Genomic DNA, 13,611 nt, shown 5'->3' with positions numbered 1-13,611 from the left:
TTCGTGATTCCTCTAAGTATGGATGTCCCTGTCCTTCCACATTTGAAAGAAAATAATTCCCAGTATTTTGTTAAAGAGTATGTTTTCTACCTAAACTCTTACTCCTCTTCTATAAAGGTTAGATATGCTGTGGTTACATCACCATATTTGAGAAGAAATCATCATTTACATTACACCAGCATATCAGGGATCTTAGGTTAACATTAAGAAGTGTATTCAATAATGTTAATAATAACAACAACAACAATAATAATCAAGAGATCCTTGCTTGAAAATAAGGACAGACAAACCTTGAGATCAAGAGACAACCTGAGCAGTGATGGCAGAAGTGGAGCTGAACTCAAGCCTGTGTTCCCGGCATCACCTTAGCCACAAGATGTTACAGCTTTCCCTAGCCACCAGGTTCCGAGAAGGATAAAAACTTTTTTGGTATTCTTTTGTTATTCAGTTCCACCACTTTCTGTAGAGTTAACCAATGTGTTAGTTTTTTGCTTATTATAAGGACCTATATATACCCTTCCAAAAACAAGTGGAGGATAACCCTGAAAAGAAACAGGTGTGTGTTACGTGGTTTTAACAGTGTTTTTGAGCTACTACCTAATGGTGAAGAATAGAATTCTTTTTGTAATTTGTAGGTTCTATTCAAGAACAACTGAGATGCTAGTGCTTAAATTTATCAAATCAAAGCAAAAAGTCATGCGTTGGTGTTTTTTTTTTCTTTTTAATTACAGCTCCAGCTAGAAAAACAGAAGGGAGAAATTCTTGGGGTAGTGATTGTGGAATCCGGATGGGGATCCATTCTGCCCACTGTTATCCTGGCTAACATGATGAACGGAGGCCCTGCAGCTCGTTCAGGAAAACTAAGCATTGGAGACCAAATTATGTCCATTAATGGGACCAGTTTAGTTGGTCTACCTCTTGCAACATGCCAAGGGATCATAAAGGTACCCCAAACTTACAACTATATGCTGTAGATTGTAAGCCAGCAGAGGTGTAATATTGTGACAAGATGCTGGTAAAGGGCAAGCAGTAGTCAGTTTTTCTTGAAAACTTTCATGAAGTTTTGGTAGTAATTAAAGGCAAAGTTTTGATATGTTTCGTTGGGCCAAATAGCTTGGGAAATAAATGAAATGGAGAAATGTATCTCTAAGTTAACAACAGATTTCTATTAACTCTAGCTGTTCTTTCTCAGATCAGCTGCTTTACACTCTTGCAATTAGGAAACCACTAATGAAAGAGCAAATTAAGATCCATTTCAGAAACACTAACTTTTGGAATATCTTACAGGGTCTCAAGAATCAGACACAAGTCAAACTGAACATTGTCAGCTGTCCTCCTGTTACTACTGTCCTTATAAAACGGCCAGACTTAAAATACCAGCTGGGCTTCAGTGTACAGAATGGAATTGTAAGTTTCTGTGTGCAGTGATTGTTTTGGTTTTGTGGGGTTTTTTTTGTTGTTGTTTTTTTTCTTTCAAGAAACACACTGAAGTGTACTGAAAAAAAATCCTTGCACGTGACCTCACTTTTTGTACTGTGATCCCTTAATTAATCAAAACATTATAATCATATCTCTGAATAATATATTGCAAATGGAAATCATGAGGAGAACAAGTACTGCCATTCTTGAGGGATTTTTCTACATAATACAGCCAAAAGATTAATAGTTCAGATTGTTTGGTGCAATAGCTGGATCAGCTAATTCATGTATAACTCCGTCATTGGTGTCCCACAGTTACAAGAAAAACAGTTATGCTGAAAACAGGTTTTTACAATTATAACATTCTCATCTTAGCTCTGATCCTGTTTCTCTCTCTAAAATTTCAGTACACATTCACTAAGACTTTTAATATTTCTTTTGCTGTGCATAATTTATTTGGATCACATGGTAGTGGTCAAGGGACTGCATTTGTGACCTCCTCTGGTTCAAACTAAACACCTCTCACTACAAATGAACGTGTAGGTTGTGGCCCAGGTATCCCGTCTCCGCATGCTGCAGTTTCTCTGTAATAACCCCAGTGAAACAGGAGAATTGATGTGGCAGGTGACACTTACCCAGTGCAGCTCAGGGTCCTCTTCCTTCCCAAGCCATCCTCTGATACCTTTCCAAAGCAAACTCCCAACACAACTAACTCAGGTAGTCACCTGGCCTTTCTGGGCATTGATACTAGCATGAGGGACTGTCTGTAGTGCAGGACCATCACCACCTCCTCTTCCTGCAGTCTAGGGAAAAAAAAACAATCAGGCTGCTCACACAGAAAACCACATACACAAAGGACAGTGGGCTCTGGTCCCCTGTTCTGTAAAACTCACTGATGGAAGTTGCCAGATTTCTGTTTACCACCCTTGAAGAGTAACTCTATAGGATATGGTTTATGGGTCGTACTGTGCTTTAGCAAACACATGGCTCATCGGGGGATTTTTTTTTTCATTCAGCTCTGCTAGCCATCTCTAAGTTATTATTGTACCTAAGTTTTTAAGCATTCCTACCTAAAATCACATAGCATGTCATGGTCGCAGCAGAGATTGGTATAGCGAAAGAACACCACTACAAGCCTTGGTTTAAAGTATTTGTCATGTTTGGGATTGGTGCTCTGACACTTGAAAGAGGTCTGTAAAAAAACCAGAGAAAAATCAGGTGTATTTCTGTCTTCTTTACCTGTGCTTAATCCCCTTTCACCTACGTGTGTATGTATGTAAGTAGGTATGGTTATTGCTGGTAGTTCACTCTGTGTTAGGAAATCCCAAGTCTTGATATAAAAAGGATGAAAAGGATGGGATCAGGTTTTACAAGATCTCCCAGAGGGTGCTGAGCTGCTCCACTGTATGAGGCATTGATTTATTTCTTAATTTCTATCCTTTGTAAATCTATCATGTTCAGCTGGTGCTATGATAGAAAGAGGAAAATACATTTAAGGAACAATGAGCAATACTATGGTGTGTATGTCAACTAACTCTTTTAGGAGGCCTGTCACAGCATTGATAGGGGTTGAGTCAGGGCTGGGGACAAGAATCAGGCCAAGGTGGATTAGAAGCAGCATATCATGTCCTTACATGGACAAAGGTGGTTACAGAGAGAGACATCTATGCATCTTGTCCCAGCCAATCATCTAGATAATATGAGCCTTTAGTTTTAGTAAATTCTGCAGCTGTGGTGGTTTTCTTTCATAGGGTGCTCACTCCATCTACTGGTCATTTGTCATATTCACCTGGATGGTCATAATTCATTCCAGTTAAATGAGCAACATTAGATGACATCCAATATAAAATTTGCCAAATTCAGCACCAATATCCTTCTCAGATAACAAAAGAAGAAAGCCTTGTAATACATTTAATTTATAAAGAGTCTGTGTTTGAATGTGAAAGCCAATGAACAAAGAGAGATTAACGTCTTTCGTTAGGATGCTATACAGACGAGCTTCTGGGCCTGTAAGTCCTTCCTCAGGTAAACTCACTCTTACTTCACTAACGTTTGAAAATACGACTCTGCAAAGTGTATGCCTCTGGTAGTTTTGACACTGAACTTTTAAAAAGCAGTTTTGTAATTGCCAGCAATGGGTACAAATTATTACTGGATTCAGGAGAAATATCCTTATTCTGTATCGGCTTAACATTAGCCCAGCAAAGAAATAAATGGCCTGCCAGAGTGGGTATAATTAAGTGTCTCCTACTGCTCTGCCATTATCTTACTATGCATGCAGCTGGTGCTTGTTTCTGTGCCTCTTCTGACAGCAGTTTTGCAGGGGTTCCTTTTCACCCTCCCTGTCTCATCTGTGCAGGAGGTGCAGCTGTGGTGTTAGGGAGTAGCCCATAAACAACCCGGACATACAAAAGTACTGGCTGAGCTGGGTTTTCTCATGTAGGGTATTGGGAAGATGCAAAGACTGGGCTCTGCAGGTGACTCTTTTCATTGTGTATTCCGTATAGTTTAATTAATGCAAAGCCTGAAGCTGTGCTTCATGGAGCACTAGTAGTGTCCATGTTTTGGAAGTTTTAGTTAAGGAACAGCACAACAGCATAAATCAGAGTGCTAGTTTTGTAAAGTTCCTCTTGCACTAGTGATGCAAATATTCTTCATGGCTCTTGAAAGCGACTGATATAGTTTCACTGTGTATTTATAAAAGGAATCTAAAATTGGAACTGTAAAACATTAAGAGAAAAAGAAATACTGTGCACACATATGAAACAAGTATGAATGTTGTGTGATGGGGAGGTGAACATAAGGTGACCTATCAGCCACCTTCTGGAAGTCATTATGGTACACCTCTTTTAAAATTACAATATTTAAATACAAATGGTCCTTTCATATCACATCATTATCTTGTTTCCTATATTATGAAAAAAATCTGTATTACCAGTTGTATTTTTACTGCTTATAATGCACCACATTTCAGTCTAGATCTCAGACATCTTCTCTGCGAAGTGTATCTACCCCATCCCTAGCCTAGCACAATTCTATCTAAAGATACAGTAAAACTAGCTAAAACTTAACAGAACGGACAGTTTATTCTTTCTTACTTGCCTTTGCTTATATTTATTTAAACTGTCTGGAGAAAAAATATACAGGGTTTAAACAGAGTAACACAGGAGATGACAAGGAACCTGCTTAATAGGTTATATTTAAGGCATTGACACAGACAAACAGTTTGCCTTGCACTGGTCTGTCCTTCATGTTGTGCTACTCAACAGGCAGATGCAATCAAACAGATTGTGAAGCTACTGAAGTTTCACACCTGATGCTGCAGCTTTGTCTAAGGCATTGCAGAATCTGTAACAGCTGAATAGATTGAACCAGTATGGCTTACACCTTTCTTCTTTCTTTTTTTAATCTTTTTTTTTTCTTCAGTTTACACAGCAAATAAGAGTACAGGCTTTTGCTTACAACGCGATCCAGACCTGTCATGCTTTATTTCGTAATGTTACAGCTGTCACCACGTAAACAAGTATAGCAGGCTAAACAATCCTGGCTGAACAGAATCCTATTTCCTTAGTGGTACTGCTGAGCTTAAACTTGCCAGCCCAAGCTGCCATAGCTGCACTGGCTGGAGACAAAAGCCTTAAGGCTGCTTTGAGTCAGCCACTTGCAAATACAGGAGCCCCCTCGGTGTGTGCTGTCAGTACAGTGTATTTCTGTGCATCTGCGCTCTGTCTCTAGCTGAACAGGCTCTGTGAGGCTAGGCAGAGCCACTTGGGCTCTGTGTCTTTCTCTTTCTACCTCATTAAAATAGTTAATGCTCACCAAAAGGAAGCCGACTCCCTTCCCTGGAGAGGGATCACGTTCTTGAGTGAAGATAAGAGAGTGCTTCCTATGTCTGAGGCGTTAGAAGAAATTCACTGATGGCATTAGGAGTGCTTTGAGAGCCGCACAATGGAAGGTGCTCTGTATAGATAGGCAAGCCATTATCTTTCCTTTATGCCAGTGGGTGAAAGGTCACATTTCCATTTGCTCTGAAAGCTTTTATTTCAGCTGGCTGTACTGCCTCGTATTTTCTACTGTGAAAAAGATATTTACAGGGTTTCTTTTGGCATATTCTGCTTTTTGTTTTTTCATGTTGCTGCATTCAATCCCCAACAGCAAGGAGCAAACTGCTACTGTAACAGTGAGTTGAACTGAGAAGCTTTCTGTAAAAAAATCTACATAATACAGCCTGTCTTATCAGCTGTATGATTAGAAGGTCGACTACTTGCCAAACAAGATATTGTACATGACTAAAATTCAAGGCACAATTCTGTGAAGGGTCCTGATGGTGCCTCTGTCCATAAAAGTCCATCAGAAATACTTTATGAACCACAGTAGGTAAAACTCAGCCGCTAAGGACTTACTTATAGCGTGGTAGAAGACAAGTCTGAGGAGAAAGTTTTTTTTTGGAAGGCTGAGAAAGGCCTTTTATAAACAAAGAATAACTGTGTATTTTCGCTCCCCATATCAGACAACCTGAACTTTGAGTAAGAAGGGATTTCATTTTTCAGAGCATTGTTATTTGCGAGGAGGAATTTAAAGGAAACTGCTAGTGTCATACAGAAAAGATTGTGGTCAACCACAGACAATGTTTCACCTTCAGTATATTCCAGCTTGGCCATCTCCCCACAAACTATGTTTCTGAATTAGATTGCAAACTCACTGGGACCCAAGCCACATTATATCATACTTGTATTTAGCTCTGAGCAAATTACCCGATCTCAGCAAATAATAATTCTTGGCATATGATTCTAACCCGTGACAGTAGCTGCAGAAACAGCCATCACTGGATGCTCTAGCACTTGTTTCTTTTCCTCCAAGAACAGGTGTTTCTCACTAAACAAAAGGTAAATCTCAGCACTGCTAAGCTCTGCTCAGTTCCAGAGATTTCAAGCTATGCATTATCTGCCTTATGTGCTGCATGAGCTTCGTCTTCTGAAATAATTTACCAACAACTTCTATCTAATATATAGTTGTCTAGTCTGTCACGGAGGGCCCTGTCGCAGCACAGATACTGTTGCTGAGGAGGAAACGTTCTTTTAAATTCCCCATACTGGATTGAGATATTTTTTCTGCCTGTACACCACGCGTGTTGCAACCTCAGAATAATTTTAAATGCTAGCATCTGCTGCAACTCACTGGCAAACATAACTCTTTTTGTAGAATTATTCCTCTATTATAGGGGATGTAAAAGTCAAAACTTGTGCCTAGGTCTTTACTGGTACCTGCAGCTGCCAGTTGAAACAGTGGCCTGACTTGCCGCCTTCATCCTAAGGTCCCTATGGCCAGCAGCACTGTAAAACATGGAGCAAAGCAGTGGCTCCGGAGAGCAGAGTGCCCTTTTCCAACCTGCAGACGGGAAACAAGTTGTCATACTTCACTGTGCTGAGAACAGCCTGTAAAAAGAAACAGAATTTGGACATTTCATAGAGTCATAGAATGGTTTGGGTTGGAAGGGACCTTAAAGATCATCCAGTCCAACCCCCTGCCACGGGCAGGGACACCTCCCACCAGACCAGGTGGCTCCCACCCCCATCCAGCCTGGCCTTGAGCACTGCCAGGGAGGGGGCAGCCACAACTCCTCTGGGCAGCCTGTTCCGGTGCTTCAGCACCCTCATCATAATTTTTTTTTCCTTATATCTTTGAGATAGATCTTCCCTTATGTCCTTCTATCTTTGTGACCCTTCGGACAGATTGCCAGCTTTCAATATCGCATGTCTGTACGGCATCATCCTTTCCTTCAGCCTAAACTAGCATTTGCGCAGGCTTAAGGATTAAGCTTTATGTCAGTTTTTTTTTCCATGTATGTGAAAAAAATTGCTGTTGTAGATTAATTTTTACTCTAGTACTTTTTATATTTCCCATTATTCACAAGGAATAATGGGGGAGTTTGCAGAAAGAGTCCAAGCAGCATGGTCAGAAATATTTAAAAATCCCTTTCTTCCCCTATCCCAACAGTACATAAAACTTCTCTCTTCCCCCCAACGCCACTTTTGCAGGGCTGCAACCTGTATCACTGTGTTGGCTATCTCTATGTTCCTAGCCCATGCGAATGAAAGTAAAAGTCGTAATCTTTAGATTTGGGGGGGGCGGGGGGGGACGACGACGACACACGACCCAAAACCAAACACAAAAAAACCAACACAAACCAACACTGAAAAACTCACAGTATTGCTTAATACTTTCCACAAGTATCTTCTGGAATCCTTAGGGTGTCACCACTTGCTATTATGTATTAAATCCTAGTAACTGCTACATTACGGTGTTGCTAAACTTTAATAAACTTTGCTTTCTCTTGGCAGATTTGCAGCTTGATGCGAGGTGGAATAGCTGAGCGGGGCGGGGTCAGAGTAGGACATCGTATTATTGAGATCAATGGACAAAGCGTTGTTGCTACTGCTCACGAGAAGATAGTTCAAGCGTTGTCTAACTCAGTGGGAGAGGTAAGAAAATGAAATACTTTATCAAGGAATTAAAACCATTGAAAGACTGTTTCAGTTGAAAAGAGTGTCTTAACATAGTATTAAAACCACCACCTCAGCAAACTGGAGTTGAGCACTAAACAAACAATTAATGCATTATTTCATTTCCACCGAACATTTCCAACTTACCTTGGGATTAAGTTAAGACATCTCTCTCCAGTACTTTTAAAGAAATCGGCAAGGAATGAACAAGATACTCCAGTTTATCAGTCAAAAACCCCTACTGAATTTGCAGGTAGTATCATACACAACCCTGGCCAGATCCTCCACTAGTTCCTTTGGCAAAAATCCAAGATAACTTGTTTTCCTGTGGAAAATTATACTTGAAAAATAATAGAGAGGACGTGCACGTAGGCACAAAGCTGTAGATTTCAATAGAACCTCCATGCCTTTACGGTATCTCTTTGCATCTCACTAAATGTATTGAGGACAGCATGAAACTTTTTTTATTTCATCATGAAGAGACCAAGATATGAAGGCAGCATATGGCTGGTGAGGGTCTGTGTTATCAGTTAGTGAAGTTCACCTTCGTTCCTCTTGCGTTGTCCGATAGGTACTGAAGAGCTGTTACTACAGCTCCAATACAACTCTGACGCCTTTAATCGTGTTGGTCTGTAAAACCCCTCAGACCCTTATCACAGTACTCCTTGTAGACAGAACTTAAATGCACTAGCCAGGAGAGAACCTGTTCACTAAGCTCTTGATGGGCATTTAAATATCAGGAAGTCCACGTTTGGTGTTCAGAGGATCATACTCCAATTAGCAGAAAACACATTTGAAGTGACGCTCCCGCAGGGAAGGAAGACAGAAGAAAAACCTAAGGTCAGTTAATGCCAGAACAGCAGAAAGACTTTTCAGAGGTTTGTGCTGCTGCTTTTTTACGGGCTGTAATTGGATTAGGGAGTAACAGCAGAAAGTGTTTACGTGTCTTTTTAAGCTATATAATGTTGCATCCTGTTGTCACTTAAAAACAAAAACAAAAACCAAACAAAAAACCAACAGAAAAGCAAAGACAGCAAACCAGCCTGTCAGAACTGGAGAACGTTGAACTAGAAACTTCAGTCACCTTCTCATCTACAGAAACCAGGCCAGCAAGTGCACTTACGCCCCGGGGTGGGGGGACACCTTGGGCCTTACGGATTACTTTAAACTAGTAACAATGCTGCTAATTTCTGTGTCAATCAATTGACAGATCCACATGAAGACGATGCCAGCAGCCATGTTCAGGCTCCTAACTGGGCAAGAGACACCCCTATACATCTAGCACGTGCCTCTTGCAGCCAAGTAACGAAACGACCCATCAAAGCTGAGGCCCTCGTAGCTGAAGAGAATTTTGTATTTTGTACGAATGAAAGGCTTTAAAGCTGACCTGAGGACTCCGAAACAAGGAACAGACAGGTGTCTCTGCCTTTTCTCTCCTTCCTTTTTATTTCCTTGCCAAAAAGTGATGAGAAGGATGGTCAAGGACAATAATCACTGACAAAAATCTTTGTAAAACATTTAAGTATTTTGCAACATCTTCTAAACTCTTTTCTCATAAAACTTAAAACATATTTATTTGTAACCTTGATGTGGAGTGATGTATGTATGTCTGTCTTGTTTGATAACACGGTGAATGTGAATATTTGATGAATGAGACTGCAGAAAATGGCAGAGAAGCAGTTAGAGAAAGCTATGGCTGCCTCAATCTAAAAAGAAAAAAAATCCCAGTCCCATAAAGTGGTCCAGTACTGATGGCTTTGCGTGACTTTAAAACTGGTGCCGAACAGATGGTATTTCAGTGGAAAGGAATGTGTGCAGTTAAAACTTTTAGACTCTAATGTAAAGAAAACCACTGTAGTGCTTGGTATTGTTATGACAAGTGTAACCTCTTTGGCAAGGTGTGAACATAAACATGTAACAAGTGTTTCATATGCTAAATAAAGAATAATTGCCACAAGATTAAAATCAAAATATTTATTTAGATACATATTTATTTTTAATGCTTGTGATTTTTATGATTTAACAGAGTGATTTCATGGATAACTTATTGCACAGGTTGTGTAATGTATGTGTTGGGCTGGGGTTTTTTTCTTTGATCTTTGCATATTACCTTTTTTGTTTATATTAGCTCAAAATGGGAAAGCCATGCTTACCTGTTTCTGTCTTTTATAAAGCATTCTTATTCCTAAGGCAATGTGTTCTGAATGTAAATGTTTTTGACAAATAACCTAGCACCATCAGCAGTATTAGAATGTGTGTAGATAAAAAACCTAGTAGTAAAGTTGTATTCCTAATGCGATAAATGTTAATTGGTGTATTTTTTTGTCTAGATTTTTTTTTTTTTGGCCAAGGCCTGGAAGAAAATACACTGTGACTTAAGAAGCCTTACCATGCAGTGACTAAAGAGCTTTAGATGACTGTACTTCAAGGAGTAGTGTGTTGCATGCAACTGACCTTAGGAAAGAATTAACCTACTATCACTAATAAATCTGAAATAATAAAGGAAGATTGCATATTTTGTTTGTTGTGTAAGTTTACGTAGTAAAAAATCCAAGTAGAAGATCACTTAATTCTTCATCTAAGTGCAGTTGCAAAGGTCACAGATTATTTTTTTTAAAAAAATTTATCTCTTGAATTAGGAATTTGTGTATCGTTATTATCTTGAAAGTAGATGCTTTCAATCAGCATACCTTGTTGCCACTGGATGTCACTGTAACTTCACATCAATACAGAAGCATGCTATAATTAAAATACATTAAAATGGATGATTCTGTAAACTTTAAACTACCCATCTTCAGCTACATTCCTTTGTGACCTTTTCACAGGGTGTCTGCCCAGCTCAGAATGACACACATGAAACCAGTATATGATTAAACCTCAAATGGAAACTAACGCTACTGACAAGCAGTGCTACAAAAAAATTAAAACCCTGAAACGTCAACCTGTGGTAGGTTCTTTATGAGAACCTTTTGTTTAAGGCCTTTCCAGTTTCCTCTGAGGGAGCCAGGATGAAGCTTGCACTGGAAGACGTTGTGGGCAGACCTGTGTTTATGCTGGTAATCAAATCAGTGTCAATGATACTTTTTTCTTCTTTTTTTTTTTTTTTTTTAAGAGCAATGTTAAATAAATCATAAATGCAGCAGAATCATGAGGATGTGTTTTAGTAATACAGTTGTCAAAACTACTAATTGGAGTAACAATTCTTTTAGAAAAAACGTTCAAGGCTCTGCTAGATAAAAATTCATCTAACTTCCCCTATCAGTTGGCATCTGTAAAAAGTTTGTGAAATATGTTTTGGAAATGCAGAATTTCAGACTTCTTCCCTAATGCTTCTTTTGGTCACAATTCGCAGAGTACTGACCTGTCAGTTTTCAACAGCACACGCTGCTCCGTAATAAACTCGGGAGCACTCAGAACAAACCAAAATAAACCACACCGCAGGCGTTAATGCAATTGAAAAAGGCAGCATAGGGGGGCAGGGGCCATTGCCCCAGGACAGAGCAGTCAGCCCGGCATGAGGGAGACTGGGCAGATGGATTAGAAGTAGCACTGTACGTGCGTACGGATCACCTTTATGTTTCTATCCAAATCAGTTGTTGAAAAAGCAAAGTCCAGAAATACTTTTTTATTAAAACACTGATCATAGTTAAAACACTTTGAGGTACATTAAATTAATACAACTTTTAAGTTGTACAGCCGGTCTCTGGTGGTTTTGCAATGGTTTTTAAGAAATGCAGCACCAGTAGCATTTCTGTACGTACAGTGAAATAAACGCGTTTCTGGTTGGGAAAACATTTGTTATGACTTTACTAATAAGTCAGTTAAAATTTTGCAAAAATCAGGGCTGAAATTTACATTCAGAAAAACAGGCGTTCTCCTCCTGCTGTTGGAAAAAAGTGGAATTCCAAAGGAAGACACTTTTTCCTTGTTAAGTCATCTGCTACTGGTACTTCTCCCAGTCCTGGTTTCTTCCTTAATTCTCTTTGCTGGAATCACATACCTGTGAGTACTATCAAAGGATGGTCTCCCGGCAGACTCCGATTAAACTGTGAGGCCTGTCCCGCTCTAAACTGCGAGTGATGTGGGACTGACGTAAGAAGGCAACTGGAGAGCTCAGAGCACCACAGCTCTGAAGATGAAGATCTTCTTGAAGTCGCTTTCTAGAGGTATTCACATTCTGCTGGGAACTTGTAATCACCTGTTCAAAAGGGCAGGAATGGAGAAGGAAAAAAAACCACAAACAAATGGGAAAACGGGCTAAGAAATGTTTTCATTTGAAAGGTTCAGTCCTAAATAATACTTCATTTCAGTTACCTAACAATGGAACCCTCCCCGAGGAGGTGTGTGTTTATGCAGCCATCCAGAGACCCTCCTGCTTCTCCTACCCTTACAACCGGTCAGGGCCAAGTGCTACCTGCTGGAAGGTACCGTCAGCCTTGAAAGGCATCAGGCCTCAGATTGGGACTTCAGTGGTGCAGCTACAATGGGGCAAACACGTGTGTGCTTCTCTCTATACAAATGAAAAGGTGACCTGGGGAAAAGGCAGCAGCTCTGCTTTATAATTGACAAATAGAATTTTGGAGCAAATGAAACTCATCTGTTTTTGGAGAAAGAGGTGCTACACTAGCTTTGCTGAGGCTGGAAGAGAACTAAAACCTTGCCAGCCTGGTAAACAAACATCTTGGTGTTAACAGAACTGTCAAGCTACTTCACAAATTGGAATTATACAGCTATTTTACACAAAATTCTGTGACTTCTTAAGTAGATTGCTGGGATGCCCTGCTTTTTCACTAATTAATTATGTTTTTTGACTGGAAAACAAACCTACTAAAATTCTTGCTTTATTGTGAAAAAAAACTATGTCTCCCTGGATCTAAGAAATCCAGGCAGGATGAAAATTGGGCCATTGGTTTCTGGTTTTATGATCTAGATAAACACTCAGAAGTTTTCTATACTGCTTTGTTTTGTGAGAAATTTTTTTTTTCATTTGAAGAAAATTGTTTGCAACTTTCTAACGTTGAGGATTTATTTGATGACCTATAAATTTTGTAAAGCAATAAAACCTGTTAAAATTTAATTCCATACTGACACTCTATTAAGTATGTCATGATAGTACTGCTCTTCTACCATGTGACTAGAGAGGTAACTGATACAGTGCTACTGCTTTGTTCTACGTCATCAGCAGCAAAACTAACCTGCAGCAAGCTGTATTAAATGCTGTGTGTTCCTGCTCCATATCAAACTATCTCGCACGCTGTTTCAGTGTGATTACATCTCGTTTTAATACCTGGCCAGTTTCCCCCACATAGGGATCAGCAGACTAAACCCACAGAAACTACAGTTTCTCAGAAGCGGGGGGGGGGAAGGGAAACAGTCCCCAAGGGTGTAACCTTAATTGTCGGTCCAGCTCTGTGGAAACCCTACAGGCAACCTGAACGCAGTTAGTCAGTGCTGAGAGCATTCTGCTTTTCAAATCTGGCCACAGACAAGGAACTTCATTCCTAGAGCTATCATTCTGATAACAGTACTAGCAAGGGGTGAGTCATCCTCTTTTGGACTGCAAAAAACATCTCTTATTAAACATGCATTAGATAACGGAAGTTGGTGCCACTACTAATTCCCTTGTTTTAAAGGATTCCTTCCAAGCCTTGTGTCTGCTTTTTTCCCAGCTCGAGATGAGAAGCAGCAT

At 39.9% G+C, this 13,611-nt stretch overlaps 2 protein-coding genes across 4 annotated transcripts in view; one reads left to right on the top strand and one right to left on the bottom strand.

Annotated features, from left to right (window-relative positions):
* The window catches only part of APBA2 (amyloid beta precursor protein binding family A member 2), a 43,313-nt gene extending 34,109 nt beyond the window's left edge, over positions 1–9,204 (top strand). For both annotated transcript variants that reach the window (XM_009952333.2, XM_009952326.2), the window contains 4 exons: positions 732–944; positions 1,288–1,407; positions 7,761–7,901; positions 9,133–9,204. In XM_009952333.2, coding sequence (XP_009950635.1) covers positions 732–944; positions 1,288–1,407; positions 7,761–7,901; positions 9,133–9,204 — 546 coding nt within the window. The remainder of the gene's footprint in view (positions 1–731; positions 945–1,287; positions 1,408–7,760; positions 7,902–9,132) is intronic.
* A 2,730-nt stretch (positions 9,205–11,934) lies between these two features.
* ENTREP2 (endosomal transmembrane epsin interactor 2) overlaps positions 11,935–13,611 on the bottom strand; it is a 143,037-nt gene continuing 141,360 nt past the window's right edge. For both annotated transcript variants that reach the window (XM_086471728.1, XM_086471729.1), the window contains one exon: positions 11,935–12,120. In XM_086471728.1, coding sequence (XP_086327854.1) covers positions 11,935–12,120 — 186 coding nt within the window. The remainder of the gene's footprint in view (positions 12,121–13,611) is intronic.

Source organism: Leptosomus discolor, chromosome 11 (assembly GCF_034619465.1).
Source record: "Leptosomus discolor isolate bLepDis1 chromosome 11, bLepDis1.hap2, whole genome shotgun sequence".
Taxonomy (NCBI): domain Eukaryota; kingdom Metazoa; phylum Chordata; class Aves; order Leptosomiformes; family Leptosomidae; genus Leptosomus; species Leptosomus discolor.
This window is presented reverse-complemented; position numbering and strand designations above follow the sequence as displayed.